This window comes from Podarcis raffonei, chromosome 4, assembly GCF_027172205.1.
Source record: "Podarcis raffonei isolate rPodRaf1 chromosome 4, rPodRaf1.pri, whole genome shotgun sequence".
Taxonomy (NCBI): domain Eukaryota; kingdom Metazoa; phylum Chordata; class Lepidosauria; order Squamata; family Lacertidae; genus Podarcis; species Podarcis raffonei.
This window is the reverse complement of record NC_070605.1, coordinates 50436234-50462507: the sequence shown is the minus strand read 5'-3', so window position 1 is coordinate 50462507 and position 26274 is coordinate 50436234. Positions and strand designations below refer to the sequence as shown.

The 26274-nt window shown below is 38.4% G+C and overlaps 1 protein-coding gene across 3 annotated transcripts in view; it reads right to left on the bottom strand.

The window, feature by feature from the left end:
• Positions 1–411: 411 nt before the first annotated feature.
• Positions 412–26274, bottom strand: part of NCAM2 (neural cell adhesion molecule 2) — a 197262-nt gene continuing 171399 nt past the window's right edge. The window contains exons 16-18 of one of the 3 annotated variants that reach the window (XM_053386517.1): positions 5853–6057; positions 4109–4228; positions 412–2597 (exon numbers count right to left, since the gene is read on the bottom strand). In XM_053386517.1, the coding sequence (XP_053242492.1) occupies positions 2486–2597; positions 4109–4228; positions 5853–6057 (437 nt within the window). In that variant the 3' untranslated portion in view covers positions 412–2485. Of the gene's footprint in view, positions 2598–4108; positions 4229–5852; positions 6058–20770; positions 22124–26274 lie in introns of those variants that run through there. The other 2 variants (XM_053386518.1, XM_053386519.1) reach the window with 2 other exon arrangements.

Here is a 26274-nt window from a genome sequence, read left to right as displayed (position 1 = left end):
AGGAAGGAGAAAGTTACATACCATCTCATTGATGACTGAGGAATGAATGCTGGCAATTGGGGGAAGGATGGAAAACTTGGGGAGGGGGTGAGTATCCTAGAAAGGAGCACTCTCCACACCACAATATTTCAAATGTTTCAAAAGGAGAAGTTGGAACAATAGGTTCTAGTTGATAGAAAGCTAAAGCACTGGTATGTGCTATAAAATAAAGCATTAAATATGAAATTAACTACAGTCATTTTGTAGTTGATTTTCACATGTATTGCATTGTTCTGAAATTTAAGAGAATGCCCTATTTAACTGTTAATTGTGGAATTCTATCATGTTGATTTCATTATGCTATTTTTGTATTCGATGTTTGAAGATAGGTTGCAAAGATGTTGTCAATCACCTGGAGATATTTTTTGGGGGGGTAAAACATGAACACTATATAAACTGTCTAAATAAAGCAAAAAGTATTCAAAGTAGTTTAGAAAAACTATATTTCTCTTCAAATAAAGAAAAAACTGGCTCTGACATATGGCACCACATTAAAAGACTGTAGGACCATTAATATTTAAGCAGTTCTAGCATGATGACATAGGAAACCAGTAAACATGTTATGAAAATTTCTAATCAAATATATATATATTTATACCCATTCCATATATTTCAATAGTGTATGCCAGAGAAGGTGAATGCTTTATCAGGCCATTAGTGGATGGAAACCTTGGGCCCAGCAGTGCAGACCTATCATACCATGAGCCCTTGCTGGGAGCTGCAAGAATCATCAGGACATGGAGGTGGGTAGCACCTCCATATCTCTGCCCAACATATCTCTGCACCCCTCCCATAACACCTTCAGCCTTTTGTTCCCTTGTTTGCCACTCAACAACAGCAGTTGCATAATGCATTCTGCCCATGCAGGACTACTGTTCCATATATTTATTAACAGCAAAGATTTAAGGGCGACCTGGGAGCCAAATTAACATACTGCAGCTGATGGCAATTTTACCAAGGGTCAAAAAAAAAGCACAGTTTTTTATTTGTTATTTTATTTCAATAGCAAGTTACACATCTGTAGAGGCCAACCAAAATTTAACTATTGAAGGGTGTGATCCACAAATTGTTCTATTGCCATCACAGCTATCCAGTACAACAAGGCATGCCTAGGGTTTGGAGACTGCAGTTCAACATTCTATTTTTATTTGGATTTAAATGCATCTTAAGGTTGTCTGCTTAGTTCATTCCCAAGCTAGGGAAGATATTGCTGGGAAAAATTATGTATAGAATTCTATGAGAACAGAAACAGCATTTTAAAAGTCAACTTGTTTCTTGGATATATTTTCCTCTATTGTTTAAATGCAGCTCACTCAACCTCTGTCTTATCTTTCTTATCACCTATCATTTGACATTCCTCCTAAGACCCACATTTTCCATTGCTTTTATTTTATTTTTGTGTAGTTGGTTTATTAAATTGGTGGTGGAAGTGAAAATTACACAGGGCATGGCCAAGCCTAGACAAGTTTTTTGGATCTTGGGTTTGAGTTTACGTGAATAACTTTTAAAATATATATTAGAACAAATATGATTATTGTTGTAGTAAACGAATGAAAGCAGAAATGTGCATATTATGTTTCTTTATAAATACATTGAGGCAACTCAGTTGAGCTTGTATTTATTGTTGTAAGACTTGCTTTGAAGCTGAGTGCTATGGTCATAAGTCAGGATTCTTATTTTCACAACAAAATAAGTTTCGACATTTTTAGCTTACACATGATCTTCCAAACATAAATACAAAGTATCTGAAGCACTGAAATTTCTGTGGACTTTTGATAGTTAGGATGTGATCAATGTCTTCATCAAAATAGTTCACAACTTTTGTTAAAATCTGTACATCAAACCTACAAACCCTTCATTGTCTGGTGTGAAGTGCAGGGTTAACAGCATAAGGAGGTTGTCTACTCTGTGTCAAAGATCAGCTGCAGTCAAGTCACTATTTAGCTTTGCCAGCCACATATATCTAATTTCTAATGGAGCCTAATATTATATCTATATATATATAATTTGTTTATATATATATTCTTTTAAAGGCAACCAAAATCTTTTAAAATTTCAAGTACAAACAAATATAAATGTATATGGCACTTTCTCTCAGGGTTTAATTTCCATTGTAAGTGGTACGGCTGTCAGGTGTACAGTCTGTGGCTAAGGGGGTTTCTTGAATTTTTATAAATAGATTTCTTCAGTGATAAAATAAATTACAATATTTATATTGGCTGATTTGCCAAACTGAGACCACGGGACTGATGTCATCCAGGACTACAGACTAAAACTATTGAAATAAAGTGAAAACGGACAGTCAACAGAAGTCATTTGAACTACTTCTGAGAATTATTCCATCTTAAGTTGCCCAAGAAACTAAGGTCAGCTGTAAAGTTTTGGTCACAGATTTATTTGAATCCAAATGCCTTTTATTCCCCTCTAGACAGCTGTAGTTGTTGTATTATGCTTTGCTATCATCTTCTTTTGACTGGATGATGTCATTAGAAACTTTGATTTCTATAGTATCTGAATTTAAAACTTCTTTTCCATTTTCTTCCTTTAATGGCAGTTTCCTGTGAGAAAGTAAGGAAAAACCAAAATATTAAATTGTAAATTCATGGGTGATTTTTTTTGGGGGGGAGGGGGTTAGGTCATTTTTCGCTTATTCAGATTTTGTTGAGAGTACTACACCGCTGCAGTGGCAAATCTTTAAGTTTCTCTATGCGTCTCTTCCTCCCCACCCCACCTCCCACCACTGTTAACAATGTGCAACACTGCCAAAAAAATAATTGTTCATACAATTGCATCAAGTTTCATTTTGTGAAGTATTTTACTGATGCCCATGTGTTGTCTTTCATGCTCCATAGAAGCTTTTCTTCTAGTAGAAATGGGTTTAATTGTGTTTTTAACATTGTTGTAAATCACTTGGAGACTTTCCCATAAAAAGTGATTAACAAAGCTAAGAAATACTACTACTAGCAGGCAGGGTCCCCCAATCCATATTGGGAATGGGGGGGCATCAATTTAAAGCTTCTCCTTCTCTCTCCAGGGTCCCAAACCAGATCAAGCATTCCCACACCTGCCATTTACATTTGATTGATTTCAAAGGGATGTCCATTTAACCAGCTACATTTGGATTGGGACAAATATCTTCAAGAACAAGCAGTTGCTAGAAAATATGTATTATATGATGGAAGGAGCATCAAGATGATATGTTGTAAGGTACACTAAGATTACTTTGTCCCATAGTTCTGGGAGGAAAGTTGTTGATGTTAGTGCACAACCTACAGCTTATACACTATGGAGATGGTAGTGTGATCTGGACCTAGGTCACAGACCCACTTACATTGGTTCAGCCATGAGTCATCCCTTCTGCTAATTCAGTTCTCAGTAGCAGGCAACACAAGGCAGCTACCCTGACCTTTTTAGCTAGCAGCTATTATTTGTAGAGAATGCTAATTCTGTAACGCAGCAGACTATAGTTGGGACTTTCCTGTTGATGTCAAAAATTACAGTGCTCCAGAGGCAGGGGGCAAGGCAGCGAGAAACCACAGCACCTGCTTGAGCTAGTTTCTGATGCTCAGCATTGAGCTGAGGGTCAACCACAGAGTTCCTGTTTGATAGCCCCAATTTATAACAATTAGAACATCAGTCTGCTGCAACTAAAGCGTAAGTTGATTAATAGGAAGAAACACAAGGCTTGAGAGAAACACGTCCATAGAAGGACCGCACCAGGCTGCCAACTTGAGTAAACTAGGGTGGGGCAGGTAAACCCTGCTCCATATAATCAATCAAATGACATGGTGCATGCACACCATTTGAAGGGCAATTCCCATCAACTTAGGGGGTGGTCCCCTCAAATATTTTATTGGGGTGTGTGTGAAGACCCCTAGCAGTTGGTTCCTGTGATGCAAACCAGTCAGGGGAGTACAATGGGGATGGGCAGGGTACGGTAGGAAATCACATATGTGTATATAATGTGCTTTAGAACTTATGCCTCTCATCCAGTCTTGGGAGATTAATCTGCTGGACATTCACTTTTGAATATACAGGGTGTGAAGTTATTAAAATGTGGACTACATACTCTGGTTCTGTTAATGGTGTTGTTTCATTGGGTTCATTTACTGGACTTCCATCTTCGTGATTGGTAATTCTTTCATCCTCTGTTCTCATTTCAACTATCGGCTCTTTTGATCCGTCTTTCCTAAAGAACATTGAAATATTCTTAGCCTCACTTCCTTTGTGATAAAAATATGTTGCATTTTATTAATTGTCAGTATTCTGCTTTCAGAATCATGGAAGAAAAGCAAAACGCAACTATAATTAATACTGATAAAAATATTTCAACATTTATTACATCCATCATTGTCACCTCATACATTATCATACATTTTAACCTCAAACTAATATGCAAAAATAAATGTTATATCTAAATAATAATTTGAGAGTGCCAAATTGGATTTTTCAAAAACTAACATTGAGGCTAGCAAACTATTTGATCTATTTAGCATGACAAATGATAGTAGCCATATTATAGTTTCAACTTATATAGATTAATTAATATGCTTTCCTGAATAAAAGGAGAAAAACTAATGCCTTTCTCATGGAAACTGATGGTAAGATTTTCAGAGCTGTAACGATATGCTTGCATAGACTTGCCAATTTCATTAATGTGTTATGTTGGAAAACCCTTTTCCTTTTCATCAAAGTAGCATCAAATGTGTGGGGCGGGGGATGAAATCATTTTTGAGTGCTGCTTATATATAAGGACTTTTAACTCCCATTGCTTAAAAATATGGGAAACTGATCAGCATTTACCTAACTCTCTCACTGAAAGCCACCAACAAAACATGAATGTGCTTAATTTTGGCTGAATGGGATTCGTTATGTCTTCAGTCTCAGTACTGACTAAAAGCAGCTTTCCAGGGTTTTTAGACAATGGTCCTTCCAAGCGGTCCCTGGAGATTCCAGGGATTAAAGCTTAGATATTTTGCATGTTCTCTATCACTGAACTACAGCCCCTTGTAACACTGAAGCCTCAGCACAAATGTCTATTAAAAAAACTATTTTAAAAAATTGTAACATGCAATGTGTAATTCTGCCTTTCCTTGGCAATATGGCCCATCAATAAAAATGCATAGGAGCAGGCTGTACAGCTGTGGTCCTAAGCACATTTATTAAGGAAGCAGCATTGGGTTTTCTTAATATTGATGTGGTCAATGGTGCTACTCAGAGGTGTATGTTTGTAATTATAACCTGCATGGCAGCACATCTGTGAGCTCTTGGCAATTCAACACACCTGCAGTCTCTTAACAATTTAACTAATTAGCCGGGGGGAGTTTACCTGCTGCACCGAATGCAGCGATGTGATAGGGTAATTGATTATTTTGAAAACTTCATTTAAGTTGATCAAATGCTTTGTATGATACTGGCTGGAGTGGAGTGGTGAGAAGGGTTGTTTTGCAGCTGTTTGATTATTATTTAAAAATAAAAGATAAGCAAAGATATTGCAGGCAAGTTTTTATTCCATCGCCCCAGTCGCTGCGCTAACACAGTTGGTGAAGAAAGTCCAACAGAAAGTCCAATTGGACGGACCAGCAAGGACTGGAGCAGCATGTCTGGAGTTAAAGAACACAATTTGTGCCAGTCACCTGTTGGCACACCATTGAAATAGTGCAGTGGGCCATAAAGAAGCTGTAGTTAAATGACACAGTGAATAAGCTTTCTCAACCTTGGAGACCCAAGGTTGTTCTGTGAATGGCAGTTCGTGACAGATTCACAATTCACATATGCTTGTCCTTTGGCTAAATGTTGTGACTAATACTCACAGATATGCAGCCTTCCCCTCCTCTAGCTCTTTACTCTTCCCACTGGAGCCACTCTTCTTTCCACAGATCCTTCTGGTGATGCACATCAGCAATCCACATTGCCGTACAAAGAAGCAGCTGACATCAGTCACGACAAGGATTAATAAAAGGGCAGCTACACCCAGTCCAATGACTGCACCGAGTCCAAGTCCATTAAAAAGTGTGTCTTGAAAACAAACAAAATAGACAAAGGCAATCCGGTTAATCTACTGTGATGCATTCACAAAGTGGAGAGCTTATATGTCTTGATGGCAGGCCTACTTTTGCACATTAAAGGCCTTAAAGTACTTCAGACTTTTCTAGCAAAACAATTTTCTTCTACTGCAATGCAGTATGCATTGTGCCTGCTGGCTTTAAAGCGTGGTAGTTACATGCAAACTAGGAAGAGTGTTTTGTCAGGTAATTTAGCTACAGAATTCAATGGCTGATCATGTACTTTGGAGATAATCAAACATTATAGCTCAAAAGGGGTGTTATTTTTAGAACATGCATTATTTGATTGATGGTTTGTCAGATCCCATCATTCCACTGTTGAACGAAACAGAAAGGTTATATGTAAATACTTTTTTAAATGCTACGGTTAGTACAAATAGACACTTTTCAAAGTTAATTGTGCAGCTATTAGTTCACACTTGATGAACTCCAAATATATTTTTGTACTTATTCCAGTGTAAACACACAGAACTTCATTAAGTTTACTCTGAAGTTGAAGCAGAATAAAAATTGGTTGAAAATGTTTATCCAGACTACACGTCCATACAATTGGCCTTTGGCAGAAAAAATCATTTGGGAGGGATAGGGGACCTTATCTGAAGGTAATAAATAAATATACAAATGTAGTTTTAAAACTATTAATTTCAAAATTCAACACTTTCAACTTTATTCAAGTAAATTATTTTACATAACTTTCCTATCCCACCCAAGTGCATTATATTAGACAGAGATCATCTAAGCCTACAAAACAAAATATTGAATTGCAGAATTGCATGTGACTGGCTGGTTGTGTCACGCTTTTGCAGCTCTAGCAAGACCTGGCATATTAGGAACATAGGCAGCTGTGTTGCCTTGTATCACACCATTGGTCCATCTAGCTCACAACTGTCTACACTTGTGATGGGGAACCTGTGGCTGGACTCCACCACCTATCACCCTTGAACATTGGCTATGCTGACACTGAAAGGGATCCAACTTCATGTGGAAGGTCACAGCTTTCCATCTCTAGTGTACACTGACCACCAGCGGCTGGAGATGTTGGGATTTAACGGGAACCTTTTCCCATGTGCTTTGCTACTGAGTTACAATCCTGACATCTCCTTAGCAACAGTAACAGCACCGCCCTCTTTTCTGCAGTAGTAATAGCTCTGATATCTGTGTTCCAAGATATAGCTGGGCCTTGAATGTCAAAAAATGCCAGGGTGGGGTGTTGTCATATGGCCTTTACTCAGCCCTTAGTAAGAATGGACATGGATAGTGGTGGTGAAGAACAGAGAATTGACAGATATACATATGCATTAATAAAATTTGTGTTTTTGTTATATCTCATCTTTTTCTGTTCTATTTGTTAAGCACTTGAAGCTGGAAAGTTGACTGCTATATTCTAGACATCAAATAGCAAGTATGATCTGAAAGCCTTATATAGACCAGAGCCCCAATACATGCAGCACTATTAAAACAAATTTCAAATAGTGCAAATCTATTACTACCAAAAAGGATGCTGACACAACTAGAAAGGAAAAAAGTAGGACTAGTAATTAAGAGTGGGAGTGGAGCATGTGCTCTTGTACTTAGGAGAAACTAAGCCTGAGGTCGGGCCCTGCCATTGGGAAGTGGCTACAGATTATGAGTTTGGCTGGATCAGTTGCAGATATGTAGACATGAAATTCTGTGAGGTTAGGGGGGAGACCTCTGGATATGAGGGAAATATAAATTCCTGATTATAGAGAGGCTTCAGAGAGTGTTTAGTTTAACATATATAAAAGGCCTCTTCAGATCTTCACACTGAGGTCTGAAATGGAGCCAGCATGCACAAAGGGATGCTGGCAGGGAGGGGCAGGGTTTCCATGCGTGCCCCTTTCCCCCTCCCCAGTTGAAGCCCTCAGATGTGTACTCAAATTCCTGAAATAGGGCTTACACTAATTTAAATTGTTCATCCACTGAAAGCTTTGCGCAGGCAAAAACGGTAACACACCACACGATCTTCTTATGTGTAGAACAATGTATTTGCAATGTATCATCTAACATTAGAGAGGCTGTTTTGTTTTTGTTTTTGCGGAGCATGAGAAATCTAGCATGATAAAAACAGTCTTGCCTTCTGAATCCATGCTGAAGCAAAGAGAGCACAAGCCTTTTCACCTTCACCCAATTCTTGTTTTCTATTTAACCCCTACAGCTGCAAGGCCCTCTGCGTACATCATGCTAGCATACTCAATGGTTACCCTGGGCTATAGGTTGCTGGTGTGTTAATAGTGGATATATCTATGCACCATGCACTACAAGAAGATCAAAGCTATCCATTCTGAAGGAAATCAGCCCTGAGTGCTCACTGGAAGGACAGATCCTGAAGCTTAGGCTCCAATACTTTGGCCATCTCATGAGAAGAGAAAACTTCCTGGAAAAGACCCTGATGTTGGGAAAGATGGAGGGCACAAGGAGAAGGGGACGACTGAGGACGAGATGGTTGGACAGTGTTCTCAAAGCTACCAGCATGAGTTTGACCAAACTGCGGGAGGCAGTGGAAGACAGGAGTGCCTGGCATGCTCTGGTCCATGGGGTCACAAAGAGTTGGACACAACTAAATGACTAAACAACATCTATGCACCAACCTCTTCACAACTGTAGCTGGGCCATGTGAAAGTTTGAATGTTTACTGTTTTGTCATACATTGCATTTCACAAACATGGGAAATCGAACTTAGTGATTAAAGGCTACTGGACACCCCAATTCTTTCAGCAGCAGCAATAATAAATAATCTCTTTAATATGAGATTGCGTAGGTCGTGTTTGGTGAATTGTACATTGTAATCCCAGAGAATCACCTTTGGTTGAATTGTCCCACAATTGTCCCACAATGCTGCATGTAGAAAAATTCAAAGTAACTTTGGGAGGTTCTGCTTAGGCCAAATATCTGAAGAAATATTGAGGCAAGAAATGAAAATCTAGGGGGAAATGATCAGGCCAGTAATGCTGCACTTTACTTATTTATTATCCCTCCAGGCTCAGTCATTAATTATATGACTCATAAGACAGTTTAGAGGAGTTTAATGAAATGAGGACAATTTTCTTTCTTTCTTTATGTATAACATAGGAGCAGTGAGGCACCACAGCCAAGATAACGACTGGGAACTATTATAAACATATAGAATAATTCTGTAATACCAGGACACTGTTCACTGGCTTATATGCAATTTCAGAAGGTCTAAGGGCAATAGTCACAAATTTTGATTAATGATTCTGACTGCCTCACTAATTAGAATGGCTACTTTTGCATCCCATTTCAGATTACTGGGTAACCTAACCCCAGTTTGAACTGCTGTCCCTAATTCAAAAGAAAATAGTTTGTCAATCTTATCTTTCGTTGGTGAAATTCATCCAAGCTTTCTTACAAATTTATTTATTAGCTAATTATTTTTAATGCCCTTTATCAGCTATGATCCCAGGGTGATAATCTAAAACCAATACAGAATGCAACCATAATACAATGCAGCAAGAGGACAACCTTCGGCTTAGTAAGCATGTTACAAAAAGCCAAACCATGGCTTAGTGTAAACAAACATGCACATGGCTGACTCACTCCATGAATGTTGCTACTGATGTGCAGCTCTGAGCTAAGCCCTGTGGTGCTTCATCTGCAATGATAGATTCACATATGCTATAGTCATATGTTGGTGAACATTAATGTGTTCAGCAGCTCTGGGTATAATAGATAAATTCTTCATTGATGTAATTTACTGCTGCACAGCTTAAAGCAGATCTTTGAGATCTTCAGATATTTGTGCCAAATATTTGTGTTAAGGTAGTTTTGTGAAACTGAGACTCAGGCTTAATTTTAGTCAAACCTGCAATCTATTCCATTAGCCCAATGAATTTTTTAATGCCAGGGGAGGGAGCAAAATGAATACAGTTTGGAAAGAGGAGAAAAATGAAATTGAGAAATAGTATGGGAAGAGGCCCCTTAATTCCCCCATCCCATTTCCCTGGTCCAAATGGCTACATTGCCAAACAACTGGTGTTAATACTTTGGTCTTACAATCTGTTGAAGAGTGAATGGTCATTTATGATTAAGTTTTTGGAACCCAAATTCCATACAAGTGAGCTGAATTTACGTGGATTTCACTTCAAAATCTGAATGAAATGGCCTTTAGGTATGTTCTCCACCCCCACTTTCTAGCCTGTCTCTCAGAATTGCCTTGGGTTAAAACAGAAATCATGCCAAACCCCAAGTTTCCCCTACAAACACTACGTCACATCTCACACTATCAGCAAAAATGGCTTTGTCCCTTTCTCCCTGTGGGAGAATTTTGTGGACAGAGCTCTGCCCACCAATAAATCTAAAGCCTACCATCTTTTCTTTCAATGCTGATGGATTTCAGGCAGTGAGCTTAACATTACTGTTAGGCTTTTCTTTCTGTGCAAATGCTTATTGTTTTGTACAGAACTGAGTCACAAGATTAGCTTAGGATAAATCCTGTATAAGCAGAGAGGTGCAGAGGCTGCAAGGCATTGATTGTATCCAACAATCCATGAGTGGCATTCTGCTTGCTCAGTAGATCTTCCCCTTCTCCCATCCCTTCAAAGAAAGCCTGCTTCAGAAGGTCCCCAAACCCTCTACAGAAGATTCTGAGGGTGCATAAGAAGGGGGCTTCTGGAGATAGGGAAAGAGAGGAGAAATTTCCATTGCATAAGTGGGAGCCTGCTACATGAGGGTGGCAGCATTGGAAAAACCCCTAAATTTGTGCATCCCTAGTGTGCAAGTCTGGCAGGTAGAATCATCCCACTACATAAATGGGTGAACAAGACATGATTAAGTAATGCTATCCATTACAACTATGGTCTGATCATGTGCTTTCAACTCACTCTTTGGTGAGTTCCTAAAACTATAAAGCCCCATTTAATCATTTTGCTCCTGCTGAGAATAGCACATCCCTTTATTCTTTCACTTTAAGTTCTTGGGTTTTTTTATTATGTGATGTTTTAATTTATTAATTAATTGAGTGGAGCAATAAATAGTTCTAATCCCATTAGCAACAGAGCTGATTAGAATTTCATGGTTGAAGGAGACAAGAAGTGATCTGATTCACGAAGGGATATAAGCAAGAAAGGAGACAACCTCAACAGGTGCTAAACTTAATTAGCCTAAGAAGCAGCACAACAAACATTATCTTCAAGTTGCCCCTAATGAGCAGTTTATATCCAAAATGCATTGAGATGCATTTCTTCATGTTACATTGCTTCATGACACTTGCAGAGATTATTTTCTCTCTTGTTTCTTTGTTGTCCCCCCTAATCCACCAAAGAAACTCGCATACAAGCTTCTGCATTGGGTCTGTTCTTTGGGATGCAACCGCTTAATTACAACAAATAGCTGGGGAAGGGAGAAGTCCTTACTTCCAGCCCTCTTGGAAATCCTGATCACGTAATTGGAGACAGATTCTGAGCACCCAACTCTCAACTAAAGATGTCCAGTGTGCAAAAAGCAAAATAAACCAAAGCAGGCTATTTTCCCATAAAAAAGCCTCAGATTTTTATTTTTCTCTTCCCCTAAGGGAGAATAGCAACTTTGTAGAATTTTCTCCACCACTTTCTTGTGGTGATCACCATGATAGAACTTGAGCTACTGTTAACATAAATTGCTACAGAGAAAATGAAAGCCTTGGCAGAAAGCAGAATAAGGAGAGATGGTTTTGCAAAGTAATGCAGTTATGAAGCAAACATACATCAAATTGTAAAGAAAGGAAATAAAATATTGAATTTTATGGGCAACACTCTGTGTAATGAAAATCTCAATTCTCAATTGATCACATATTTTCATACTTAATTCTAGTGAATTGAGTGTCGGCAATTGGCAATTGAGAATTCAACATTTTGCAAGGTAGTCACAGATTTTAAAATAGTGGGCTGTATAAAATTTGCTAATTTGGATCCTGTGCTTATTTTGATTGACATTTGTCAAAAATGTACTGGTTCCACAATTCTATCACTTTCAAATATGAATAGCTTTTCATAAATGAAAATATTTTTATCTATGGTCCTGTCAAGTTAACTATAAAATTTTTTTGCCATCACTACACCAGGTTCAATAAGAGTTTCTCAAAAACTTTTGAATGTGTTATCACTCCCAACCCTTTTAATTACAAATATGTTAACTATGACTGAGGGCTTTGTTCTGAAAATATTCCATCAAAGCCGAATCAGACAAATGAGATGACATGTGAAAATTAGTATTAGCAGGTAGTACCCATCAATATATAGCAGAGGTAGCCAACATGGCTCCTTCTATATGTAATTAGAATAAAACTTCCAACATCTCTGATCATTGGCCATGCTGGTGAGGCTGATGGGAGTTCTAATAACATCTGCAGGACACCACAAAGCTGTATTTTAAAGTACAGCATTTTGAAAATGATTCTGACTACCTGTGGTTGCAGGAAACTAGCTGCATGTGACAACTTGGGGCTTAGATGGGCAGTGCATCCAACCAGTTCAATACTTCAGGAAGCCACGTAAATTATGTGGACCACTCATTACCTGCATTGGTCTATTCTTCTTAGAAAAAAAGGGCCTTAATGTAATCTGTTGTAATATTTACCTGCATGGGAATAAAGGATTGTATCCAATGCTAGTATTACTCAGAATAAGCTCATTGAAATGCATTTGTTAGTGGTGTTCATTAGTTTGAATGTGTCTACTCTGAGTCGAACTAGCATTGCCTACAGCCCATAATTACTAATTTTAAAAGATGCTGAAATCACCATGACATTCGTTTCAAATGATGGTTCAGTAAATGGGAATGGAATACAAACAATATTTCTTACTGGTCCCAATTTATTTCAATTTGAAATAGTAGATATCGAAGACCAAGCTTTGGAAGGTGAAAGTATTACCAACAAAATCTCAGGATGGTGAATCTATATAGATTGTCAGACACTGTGCCCTCCTTGGATTACAAGTAGGATTTTCTTTTTTTAATATGATTAATCAGAGTAAAAATTAATTAAACAGTTGCTAAGAGCTATTCCTCATGTGTTATTTTCCTCTGCACATCTTTATGTTGGAATCAGAATAGGAAAAGGGAATCTTCACCCTTGGGATTGTTCCCAGGCCACACCCTCTCTCCCTAGACCATGTCCCTGCTCTGTGCCTTCCTTGGGTTGTTTTGTTTTAGCTCTGAAAATGCATCTTGATTTCCTATATGCAGGATGGGAAAATGTCTATGTGGAGAGAGGGCTCCTGTCTTTTACGTGGCTGCTGTAGTCTACCAAGGGCACTTTTGTTTCTGGCCCTGCCCACAGCTGACATGCAGTCCCCATAAGTTTCCTTGTGAAAAAATGTGATTCTTGGACTGAAAGGTATAGAATCTTACTGGAGGAGACCACATGCTGATCACCCCCACTCCCATGATGCTTTAAGGCAGCTCTCTGACTTAAGACGGAACAGGTATACACAAGTTTAATAAGGAAGCAGGCACTTGTGCAGCTATTTTGAAAAATGCTACCAAAACCACAGGCCTGAAATTCTTATGTTGCATGGCATAGCACCTTTCCCCCTAGCTGTTTTCATGTGTACAGCCAAGTTTGAACTGATGCATATATGTCACACTCCCACAATACTATTGGTATATCTACTAGGGCTGTATCCCAGATTTGATCAAATCTCAAGCTCCCGCTGCTCGGTCCCAGCGCCTGCCAACCTAGCAGTTCGAAAGCACCCCCAGGTGCAAGTAGATAAATAGGGACCGCTTACTGGCGGGAAGGTAAACGGCGTTTCCGTGTGCTGAGCTGGCTCGCCAGATGCAGCTTTGTCATGCTGGCCACATGACCCAGAAGTGTCTCCGGACAGCGCTGGCCCCTGGCCTCTTAAGTGAGATGGGCACACAATCCCAGAGTCTGTCAAGACTGGCCCGTACGGGCAGGGGTACCTTTACCTTTACAAGCCAAGTCAACCTGATTCAGGTGGGTCTCAGCTTTGGTTGATTCGAAGTTGAGGCTTAAGGATAACTGATAGATTATATTTATTGTAAATAGGAGCTGGCAATTTTACTTGGTTTTTAAATGTTATACTCAGACACACACATACACATACATGCGCGCGCGCACACACACACAATCTGAACACTATTATGGTTTACTGAAAGATCTTCATGATAAGCTAGGTTCTATGTCCACTGTAAAGAAGCAGTATGCCTCTGAATAGCAGTTTCTGGGCATTACAAATATATTAAGGTCATGCTTGTGGGGTTCCCATAGGCATCTGGCTAGTCACTGTGAGAACTAGATGCTAAACTAGACTGTTCTTATAGCTGCATTCCATTTGGTAGGGTTCAGAATAAGAAGCAATAACCACAATGCGATGATTGTGTTTTCGTCAATATTTTACTGATAAGACAATACTGTCCTTTGACTTTAAAAAGGGGGGGGGGGAATCCTGAGAAGAATGTTATACAATTAACTGTGATGTGGAAACGTGTGAATTAGAACAACAGTACCTTTATATATAATTAAAGAAACTACTGCTAAATGAATGTTACATCACTTTTCTTTATTACAAAAATGGCGTAAAGATTACATAAAACAAAATGGACATTAAACAAGTAATGAAAGACGTGCATAAGGTTACAAATGTTTTTGACATTACACTTGGAAAGATTTTGTGGGACATTACACTTACAATGCACACACTTGTTTTAAGGAAAAGATATGATGCATGACAGTAACCATCAGTGTGTACTAAAAGCCATTGAGACAGAATGTCAATGAGACATGAATGAATGAATAAAGAGTTACACAGTGCTTCATAAACTACTTTAAAACTATATATTTCTACATTTGGAAAGAGTTTTGTTTTTAAATAGCATTCCAGAGAAGATATTTAGTATGGACAGTTTCTCTCTCTCACACACACCCCTACACCCCATACCCACACCTAAAATCATGGCTTATTGGGAATGAGAAGCAGTGACCCATGAACTTTAAAACCACAGTTCCCCATTACATCTGACCTTGGGGGAACTGTGGTTTGCTCTAACCAAAGCTAGTTAAAGCAAACTAGGATCAAACTCTGGTTTGAACCAGCCTAGACTAGCTTAAGCCAGCTGTTGGGAACCTTTGGTGCTCCAACGTTGCTGAAATACAACTCCCATCATCCATTACTACTGACCATACTTGCTGGTGCTGTTGGGAGTTGTAGTACAGAAACATCTTGAAAGCCAGAGGTTCCTCACATCTGCTTTAAGTGAACCAGACATATGCTGGATATGCTTGATTTATTTTTCATGTGTTACAATTCAAATATGATTAGTAACCAAAAGAAAATAACAAAATAATGTTAAGACCAACTTTATATCAAATAAAAACAATTATTTTACAACCTGCAAATATACATTCCTGTAATTTGATTACTGAAATCAAGAGTTTACATTAATGGACAGCAACATGTTTTTGTATCCAGAGCTTTAATGCTAAGTAGATGTCTTTTAAAGATTAGGAAATACAAGAACATATAAAATGCTAACTGATTCTAAGATCGATACACAATGCTCAATTTATTTCAATGTGTCTACTCTGGGCATGGCTGAAGCTGGATAGCACACACAGTTTTGAACTTTGTGAATTAGTGGGTGCTTTAGTGAGGGTAGCTGTATTGCTGCCTAGAGATTTAGCTTTAGATGATGCCCTGCTTGTCACACCTTTTAATTCTTAAAGAATTGGTGTGGCCCTCTAATAAAAAACCCCATAAAAATATGTTGCAATAATTAGAGAAATATATTATTACTCACTCACATAGTACTTACTATTTAGTTAAACGCCTGTAAAAGGATCAGATTGGGGTAATAGTCTCTGGACTCACACCATCTCTTTCCCCTTTCCCCAACCTATTTCTGCTTCCTTTGCTTCAGCACCTCCCCTTCACAACTCAGACTCCGTTTCATGGCTCTCCCTCCCTCATTCAGCACCCCTGTGCTGAAGTTTCTGCCCTTCATCTGAGCACTCAAATGTTTAACGTCCCATTCCACAGTCACAGCATCCCATCACCTTCTCCCTCCTCACTCCTCACCAATATTTTTCAATGTTGAGATAGGTCAGAGCTGGATCAGGAGCTGTGAATATGATCCTGCCAGTGGCGTAGCGTGGGGGGTGCAGGGGGGGCCGGCCGCACCGGGCGCAACATCTGGGGGTTAGGGTTAGGGGGAGCAAATCCACGGGTTAAGGGGCACAAATTACTTGCCTTGCCCCGGGTGCTGACAACCCACGCTACGCCACTGGATCCTGCCCCTTGTTTTGTCCACAGAGAAAGCCTCACTAAAAGATGACAAGAGAAGGTGTAAGGACTCTTCATCCCAGGGGTGCCAACTTGGGCTCCAGGTAATGGGTGCCCAATGGCACCTGCGACATAACATGACATTGCGGTGTCGTGATGTCATGTTAATCAGTGCGCCACAGTGGAGCTTCTGAGGCCTGGCAGGGCCTCGGACGCCTCAGAGATCATGCCCAAGGCCTCCCACGACCTCCAACGAGACTTCTGGTTTGTACTGGAAGTGCTGTCGGAAGGCCTGGTTGGGCCTCCAGCGCGACTTTGGTTAGAAACCAGAGGTCACATCAGAGCCCGCAGTGTGGGTACCAAGCACCCAGAAAAAAATTGTGGATGCCCGGGCATCTAGGTCACCCAATGCTTGGCGCCTACACTTCACTTACATTCAGTCTGAATGCCTGAAAGTCATGAATGCCTTTGCCATGGTCAATGTAAAGGGCAGTACAGCTGATTCTACCCCAAACCCACCCACTGAAGTGTTCCTTTCCAAATAAGGTATCTCGCATGTTTCCAGTGTCTCTTTGGTAAGAAAGAGGTAGTCTGCTGCTGCCTTGCTTCCAGATATTTTTTGAGAGTTCACTTCCCTGATGTAACTGAGACGCCATTTCATAGTAGCAAGACAGTAGGGAGAAATATAGACCTAAACCATCTAGAGCAACCAATTGTTGCTACTCATTAGTGCCCATATAGACTAATAGCTATAATAAGGGGGGCGGGCAATGCAGATGACACACATTTGGTAGCAATCCCCTCTGTTTCTCTATATATCCTATAGTATGCTTTCTATATGTTCCATTTATATATGGTACTTCGCTACTTCAGCGGGCATGGCTCTTTATTGCTTGTATGGAGAAATGCAATTTCAAGCTCTTATTAGAATCAACAATGCTATAGGCAGCCTCATTGCTGACTGATTAGACAAATTATATGGGAAAATTTATTTATTCATTTATTAAAATATTTCTAGAGCATTATTCATACACAGCAGTAAGGCAGTATACAAAAAAGCAGAATTACAATAAAATTACAATAAAAAACAAATTGGCATTAGAAGCCAGCAGAACCCTCAAAAAAATAATAATGCATTTTCAGCTAGTGCCAATATTGCATTAATATATATGCTTCCTGCAACTCACAGGGAAGGTGGTTTCACAGGGAGGGTGACACTTGAACAGACCCTCTCTCTGTGAACAACCTAATATGTTTCTGAACATCTGTATAATATATAGCCCAAGTGGTTCCTTCCAGATGTGACCATTGGCCACATGCTGGCTGGGGCTGATGAAAGTTGCAGGCAACATCTGGAAGGCACTACATTGGCCATCCCACCTTAAAAATTCCCAGTCCTATTTTAAGTCCTATTGTTGTTATATTTCTATAGGATCCATAGTAGGTTTACATTAACAAGACGTGCAGATCGTAGAAGGAAAGGATGCTAACTAACAGCAACATCTAGTATCTAAATGATTATTTACTTATTAATTTTGACAGGCCAGTCAAACTGACAGGCTTCAATTCATCAAGATGTTTAGGCTTATGCATATTTAAAGCATATACACTAGCAGAGAGGATATGCACATGGTTAAGTGTTTTTAGGACATCTGCCTAATGCAGATTCCCAACATATTACTAAAGGTTTTAGGAGTGAAGAAAGTGTATATAAAATAACATATCAAGTGTAGCTCATTAAGGTTTTGAAGTTGCAAAACAGTTGCTAGGTATTATTTGCTAAATTATAAATTGGCTAGTGAAGTTCCCAATATTAATGATCTGTTGAATGATACCAATAAAAATAATGTGAAATAGAACATTTACTTTCCTAAATACAATACATAAGTGATCACTGACCATTGAGAAGTTTCAATCTTATGTTCTGTATTTGAAACACAGATTGAATGATGAGCTTATTACTATCCTACAATTTTCATGTAATCTATTTTTGCCTTTAGAAAAAAATGTATTCCCTGGTATATTAAAAACATAACAAAATTATTAGACCTACCTACCTGTATAGTAGTTGCTTAATCATGAGACCTATTAGATGCCCAAAGGTAAGTAATGTAAATTGTCTGACTATATAAAATGTCTGACTATTTAATATGTAAAAATGATTAATTTGAAGAAATAACTAATTTTCTTTATAGAAATCTATGGTTGATGCAAGAAAGACTGAATAACTGCGCAAATCTCTCAGTGGGCAAAATTAAAATTTTATATAGGAAAACCAGACAGAGATGTCCTTTTTCCCTGTTCTGGAATACCAGCATGCTACGTTAAGTAAAAGATACAAATGAAATAAAAGGGAATAATCAGACTAGTAAGAGATCACTATTGTCATAGGATATCATGTATCTCTTATAATATTATGTTTTTCAGAACTGAAAACATCACCCCAGTAGCTCTTTGGGGAACCTTTGGACCTGCAGATGTTGCTAAACAGCATATCCCATCAGCCCTAGCAAACATGGACAATGGCCAGGGATTATGAGAGCTGTAGTTGTAGAATCTAGAGAGCCAAAGATTTCCCACACCTGCATTAGAGAAGCATTTTGATTTGCTATTAACCATGATAACTCAGAAAAGTATATTACTTTAACAACTAAGGGCAAGGGGAGAGTAAATCAAAGTCCCCATCTGTGTGGACTAAAAAATATGGGAGACACTTGGAGCTAATCCTACATCTGATCACTTGCTCATGTTCAGAGAGGAGAGAGCTATCGATGGCTACTAGACATGATGGCTATGTTCTGCCTCCATAGTTGGAGGCAGCATTGCTTCTGGGTACCAGTTGCTGGAAACCACTGGAGGGGAGAGGGCTCTTGTTCTCAAACCCTGCTTGCTGGTTTCCCAGAGGTTGGCCTCTGTGAGACAGGATGCTGGACTTGATGGACCATTGGCCTGATCCAGGAGGCTCTTCTTATGCTATATTTATGTGTAATAAACTACTTTGTGTGGTGTGTGTGTGTGTTTGTATGTGTTAAGAAGTTATAATTGTGGATATAATGGAGAATATTCCTACCAAACATGATTAAATGAACCAAGATTTCCACCTCCAATGTTCTGGAGAGGTTGCATTAAGTATGAATGTTGAATGTGTAGGTTTATGTCTAGAGTCAATGGATAGAACAAACACCATTAGATGTACAACTGGATAAGTGTTTAATGTTTCATGTATCTGTATTTGTTTAAAAACCAATAAAAATTGTGGGGGGGGGAGGGAGGAGTTATAAATATGGATGGGATGTTGTTTATCTTGGGCAGTACTTCCAAAAATTATAAATTTCAAGCAATGTCAATTATTTAATTATCGCAATACATTAATGAAATGGCAAACTAAAATAAATACTTTAATGAGGCGAAACAAGAGATTCATCCTACATTGTTGCCTTAAGGGGGATAGGCTGGCATTACCGCATATTGCTGATTATTTTTATGCTTGTCAGTTGAAGGATTTATCAGGAAGCATCATGGCAAGAAATGGAACAATTTGAGTCCTTAATGTATTAGAAGTTTGGAAATAATAACTGATTTACAGTAATATCCTCAGAACAGTCCACTAGCTGCTTCCAGATGTAATCCAAATTTCATAAAGTAACATTTCAGAGGTGGAAAGCTCTAAGCAAGCATGAATTTACTGATACCTTTAAGAAGTGAAGATATGAAAGCTGACTAATGCAATTCTGTTCCCTGTTGATTTCCATATTTGAGAAATATTACGCAGAGTCTGAAAATGTGTTTTTCACACTGTTTTAGAGAAAGAAGTTCCTTTGGTGGAGAGGAGGTGCAAATCTTGCTTTATACCTTTTTTAGGTAAATGAGAGCATAGCATAGCATACCATAATTGCTACATAATAAAATGGGAAGTAATTTCCAGAGTGCTGAATCCACATGGGAAAAGTGCTGCTTTTCCAAGGGTAATAGAAATTTTCCTCCAGCGATAGGAACAGATGTGACACAGGTGAAATGAGGCATATTGATATCTCAGTTCTGATGCTGTCGAGTGACATAACTACAGAAACTATACAATAAGACCTGTGGCCTTTGGGTTATTATTTAAAGTTAGATTTTAAATTTAACATAGAGATACTGAATAGTATGAAACAGAATCCAATGATGAATCAGAGTTTTATTAGAGGATTGTTATATGGTAGTTTAAAATCACCAGGTATTATAATTATTTATCTGTGATCTTTACTTCAATATGTATTTCTAGATATATGTTTTAGTGTGTTATTCCTTTATACTAGCTGAACATTTATATGTATTTATATGAAAGAATGTGTTTTACCCTTAATACATAAAAAGAAAGGCCTTTCCCTATAAATTAATCCCTGTCATTCCAATAATTTACAGTGATATAAAATATTGCCTATTACTGTGTTAATGGAATTATCACCAATATCTAATCTGGTGGATGTATTGAAAAGTAACAACATTTGGTGTAAAATTATTAACTGTCTCATATGGGAATGATTATTTTTTTGTAAAGAAGTATTAGTTAAGGCAGGAATGGCTGCATTTTACATACAATAAATAGTATATTTTACTCTCAGTCTTGGGACGGTATTCTGAGAGAGGTTTTAGTTGTCTGAAGAATTGTGATAGGAAGGAAAAATAGAAAAGGATTGCCTGGGGAACTTACAAAGCCTATAGAGGTATGAAATGGCTTCTTGTTTGTTTTTGAATATATATATACATATAAATCTAAACTATGTTAAAATATATATTAGGCAAAAACGCTCCGGCCTGAAGTTCTGCATGCATTCCAATATGCTTCTGCAGGTTTCCCCATTGACTTTAATGTCAGAAATATCATTGTACAGGGATGTATAAACAGGCTCTCCCTGACAGCACAGTGAACGGAAAAACACAGGTAGGGATAGTAAAACTCTTTATGGGTATTTAAGAGGTCCCAACTATATTTAATAGTCCTTTAGAAAGGGCTGAACTTCAACACTTTGCTTTAAAAACAAAAAACAAACAATGTCATAAGAAATAACAAAGAGCATATAAATACATCTTAATAAAGGCACAGCAATATGCATAGTGGCATATATGAAACCAAAGTATTCTAATAGACTATTCAAGTCATGTGATAAAATTGAACTACAGGTCAACCCATGGGCCAATGAATAACTATGCTTGGGGTTGTTGCTGTTGTTGTTTTGCAAAGAAACATAATTGAGACAACATTTTACTCCAAACCATGCTACAAGTAGCTAATCATGTTGTGTGTTTGCCATAAGATTGAAACTGTTTCCACAAGTGATGCTGAGAATCCATCATTTTGAACTGAATCTACTTCTATACCATGAAGATTCTACATTCAAATTGCATATGCATGAAATACAAAAGATGATTTAAGCATCACTTCTGAAAACATTCTTAGGGTTTCCCCAATGAAAGAAAGCCACTCGTAAGGAACATTCATTCATGCATAGTTTCTTCAGTTGCTTTCATGTTGATGTAATATAACAAATGTTTTAAAGGAGCTCCAGAAAGTCCAATAGTATCCAGGTCTGTTATTTCCCCTTAAATAGAAAGTTCACAGAAAGAAAGAAAAACCTCGTACAATGTTCTGCATGGTTCACCACCAATATGAAAACGTGCACAATAGACTTATGACTATAAGGAAAACAAAGCCAGCAGCATTCAGCTGCCGTGACTGGCATCCATTTCCACCTTTACGGGCTTCGCAGCAGGTATCTGCTTTGATGAAGATTGATATAAAAATCAGAAGTGTAAGAAAAAAATTGACAAAAATGAAAAAAATATTATAAAATGTGAAAAAAGAAAATTAAAAGGAAACAGTGATAGTGAGAAAGAAAAAAGAGAAAAAATAATTAATGCAATATTTATACAATGTCAAAGACATTTACTTAAACCAATTACTTTAAAATGTTGAAAATGTAGGTAAATGAAGGGCCCTTTTTAAAAAACGTGAAACAAATATCATCTGAAGTAGGAGGAATTACCAGGTTAAGATACTGAATATACTTTCAGTAAAAGTGCACCATAAGAGCTCTAGGACAACAATATGAATTTCAGGTGGAACCACACCACTGCTAATCCCATTTTAGTCCTTCTACTGATATTATTAGACAAGCCAAGATGCCATGTTACCACAATATTGCTGATCAGTGTACTACTCAGATGCATCAGAACCCAGTCAAAATCTGATTTTGCAAGATTGCAATGGAACAAAATGGCCTCCCATTCACCAACATTTAATACCTTGCCAAGGTGCAGACAATAAATTATGAGTCATTATGTTGCCTTCAGCTGATCTGCAGTACATACTAGTTAGATACAGCTCTTTCTGTTCCGTTACTTTGGAAGTACTGAAAGGCTATGCAATTTTCATCTTTTAAAGAGTTGGTAGAAATCCTGTTGAAGTGGCTGAGCTATAAATCAGTTTGGCATATCTTGCTACACTGTGCAGGTTCCGCATGCAATGTATATGGATGGTGGTGGCATGTATGAAGCCCAAAGCTCTTTCACATGAATGGCCTTATCTGATTGGTAATAGCAAAATACCATTCATCCATTCATGTTATGTAAGAAATAAGTTGCACTGGGAAATGAAAAACGTTATTCAGGTTCAGCACAGGGCCACAGAAATCTATGGGCATATGTAACTCAAGCCCATTAATTCCAGTGGGTCTGATTATGAATTAGATGGATGTAATCCATCTTCCTCCCAATGAAGTACCTCAGTTCTAGCCATGTCTACTCAGAAATAACTCTTATTGAATCAAATGAAGCTTATTCCCAAGTATGTAGGGCTATGACTGCAGTCTAAGTGTCTTTGACACCTCCAGTCTTTGATCAAAGAGCAGAATTGGGGAAGAACAAATGGAGGGTGAATCTTTCTCTTCCTGTGCCCTACAAATCACCAGCAGAGCAGAAATGGAGGGTGAGTGGGAGTATATATTACTTCTGGGTTTTTTTTTGTCTTTTAAACAGTTTCACAATGAGAGAGAAATAAGTACATCAGATCCAGGACTGGGTTTGCTCCAGTTCTGGGAGTATGATGGGGGCAGTTTCATGCGCAAACATAAATGTTCCCATCACCATTTCTGACATTAGTGCTCCAGTGTTGGAGAGAAACTGGCTGTGAACTTTTCCACAACAACATACAGTAGAGGAAGCCTCTGATTTCATACCTCCTTCTCCAAGGGAGATCCAATAGATCCAACACTCCTATCATTATAAGCATATATAGCAAATGCAACTAATAGAATTTTCTACGCCTCTATCCTACAGGACTTTAAATGTAAGATTTCTAAGTAATTCATGTTGGGTTTCTGACTTTCTGCTGCTCTTTCTGGCCAATAGCCATGACTCACCTTAGCCTTCTCACATTGCATTGGAAAATTACTCCAGATGCCTCTCAATCAGCACATAAGGTTCTGAGGCATCAGCCTATTTTTATGCTGGGGAGGGTGACATGCTGCTCAGAAGAGGTATGCAATTCCCAGCAGGCATGCTCCACTTAGCCTGACCTATACTACTTTCCCCAACTAGATTTTTCTTCCATTAGAAAGAAATATTGGAAGTTGTTGTGATACAGACAGGACATCTCTCCAAGAAGGGCTTGGAGATAATAGCCTGCTAGATCAGGCCAATTGCCCATCTAGTTTAGCATCCTGTTATCACAGTGCCAACCAGACGCCTGTGGCAAACCAGTGAGCAGAACATGAGCACAAGAGCACTCTCTTGTGGCTTCCAGCAACTGGTATTTGGAAGCATTGCTGCCTCCAACTGTGGAGGCAGAGAATAGCCATTATAGCTGGAAGCCATGGATAGCCCTCTCCTCCATGAATTTGCCTAATCATCTTTTAAAGACATCCAAGTTGCTCGCCATCACTGCCTCCTGGGGGAAAGAGTTCCATAGCTTGACTAGCTAGCTACTATGACTCCCAGATTTCACTCCTGCTCTGTCACTTCTAGTTCAGACCCCTTAAATTAATATTTTTTGGGGGGTCCAACATGCACCACTTTACACTTGTTTATATTGCATAGCATTTGCAATTTTACTGCTCATTCACTCACTTTGGAGAGGTCCTTTATTCAAATTCTCTTCTTTTTTTTTTGACAACCCTGAACAATTTAGTGTCAGCAGCAAACTTAGCCACCTCACTGCTTACTCCTAACTCTAGATCTCTAGGATCTCTCAGCTGGTTGAGCAAAGGCACTTTCTAGACATCTCTCAGACGACAGCAACTAGGAGCAACATTGCACAACCCAACAGCATTGATCAGGTCTCTGTTTCTGAGACAGTAGATGCCACATCTGAGAAATGGGAAGAAATGGCTACTACACAGTTCTCTTGCTTTGAAATGTCCTCTACTTTTGAACCAAGGCAGTGCTTTCCAAATTATTTAAGAATGTGAGCAGCTTAATATGGAGTGTTTGAAATAAAGGAGCACAAAAAGGAAAGATAGCAGTATTGGTCCATAAGAAAAATTACACACTCCACAGTAGGGCAATAATTTTATTAGGTCAAGAAAAATATCACAAAATAGTGTCAAATTTAATAATTGTGTGATTTTCTCCTAATAAACATATTTTTCTATACAGTACATGTTTTTGCAGTGAATTTATCCTAATATAATCCATTTTGTATGTAAGCCTCACCAATATATTCGTTTTTATGCACAATTGTTCCTAACAAATTCATTTTTAATTAGTTGGAGAACTGAGGTGAAAAAGTCAAATAAGGGCGAATTTCAAAGAATAGTTGTGTCTCCATTCCCATAGCATTTCAGAAACATGTTTGTTTCTGAGTTTGATAAATTCACCTTTAAATGTGAACTGAATTCTCCAAACCCATTCCTAGAAAGAACCATATAATTTACCCACTTATAGTTCTTACAGAGCATACTGGTGTGGCAATGTAACTACTGCACTGTAGATGCTGTAACATATTGAGTGGTAATAGGACAGAGAGGAAGAAGTAGAGCTGATTGTCAAGATTTCTTTCCCATAGAACCCTACAGGGCGGACTCAGAGACCCACAATGGTTTCTTACTCCAGGTTCTGCTTGGCAGGTTCTAATCACAGTATCCCTCTTTTGATAAACAACCCTTACAGTATAACCTGTTTTCTTTGGCTCACCACTGAAGTTTACACTCAGACTTCCTCCCTTGGGTATCTCTCTTTCACAGTTCTTCATCTCACAATTATCTCAATATACCTATGCTGGCAAAAGATGTCTGGAGTTTATCATTCATCTGTACTGGATCATGGAAGCCTCAATTGTTTCTACAATTTAGCTGTGCTGTGCAAAGAACAGTAACATGACTGAAGCTGTGTACATGCTACCATTGGTGTTTGAAGATGAGTACTACATGATGTTAGCCACAATTGATATGTACCGTATTTTTTGCACCATAACACTCACTTTTTTCCTCCTAAAAAGTAAGGGGAAATGTCTGTGCGTGTTATGGAGGGAATGCCTACGGGTGGCATGCCTGCGGATTTTCCTCCTCTAAAAACTACGTGCGTGTTATGGTCGGGTGCGTGTTATAGAGCGAAAAATACGGTAACTTGTATTTTCTTGAAAAATACTCTTTAAAAAAAATAAAACTATTAAAGCTTTTTCATAATGCAACAAAATAAAAGAAACTAATCTAAATAAAAACAAAAACAGAGAGAGAAAGAGAAAGAGAAAACACCAAATGAAAACAAAAAAAAAGAATGGAAGAAAATGAAGAAAGAAGAAAAATATAAAGGAATTTTGATTTTCTGTTTGTCAGTTACAGAAAATAAATAATTCAAAATCGACATTCTAGAATGACATCCAACTGATCTACTTTCTGTTAGGCATCCCCCCCAATCTTCTGACCCAAATGTCT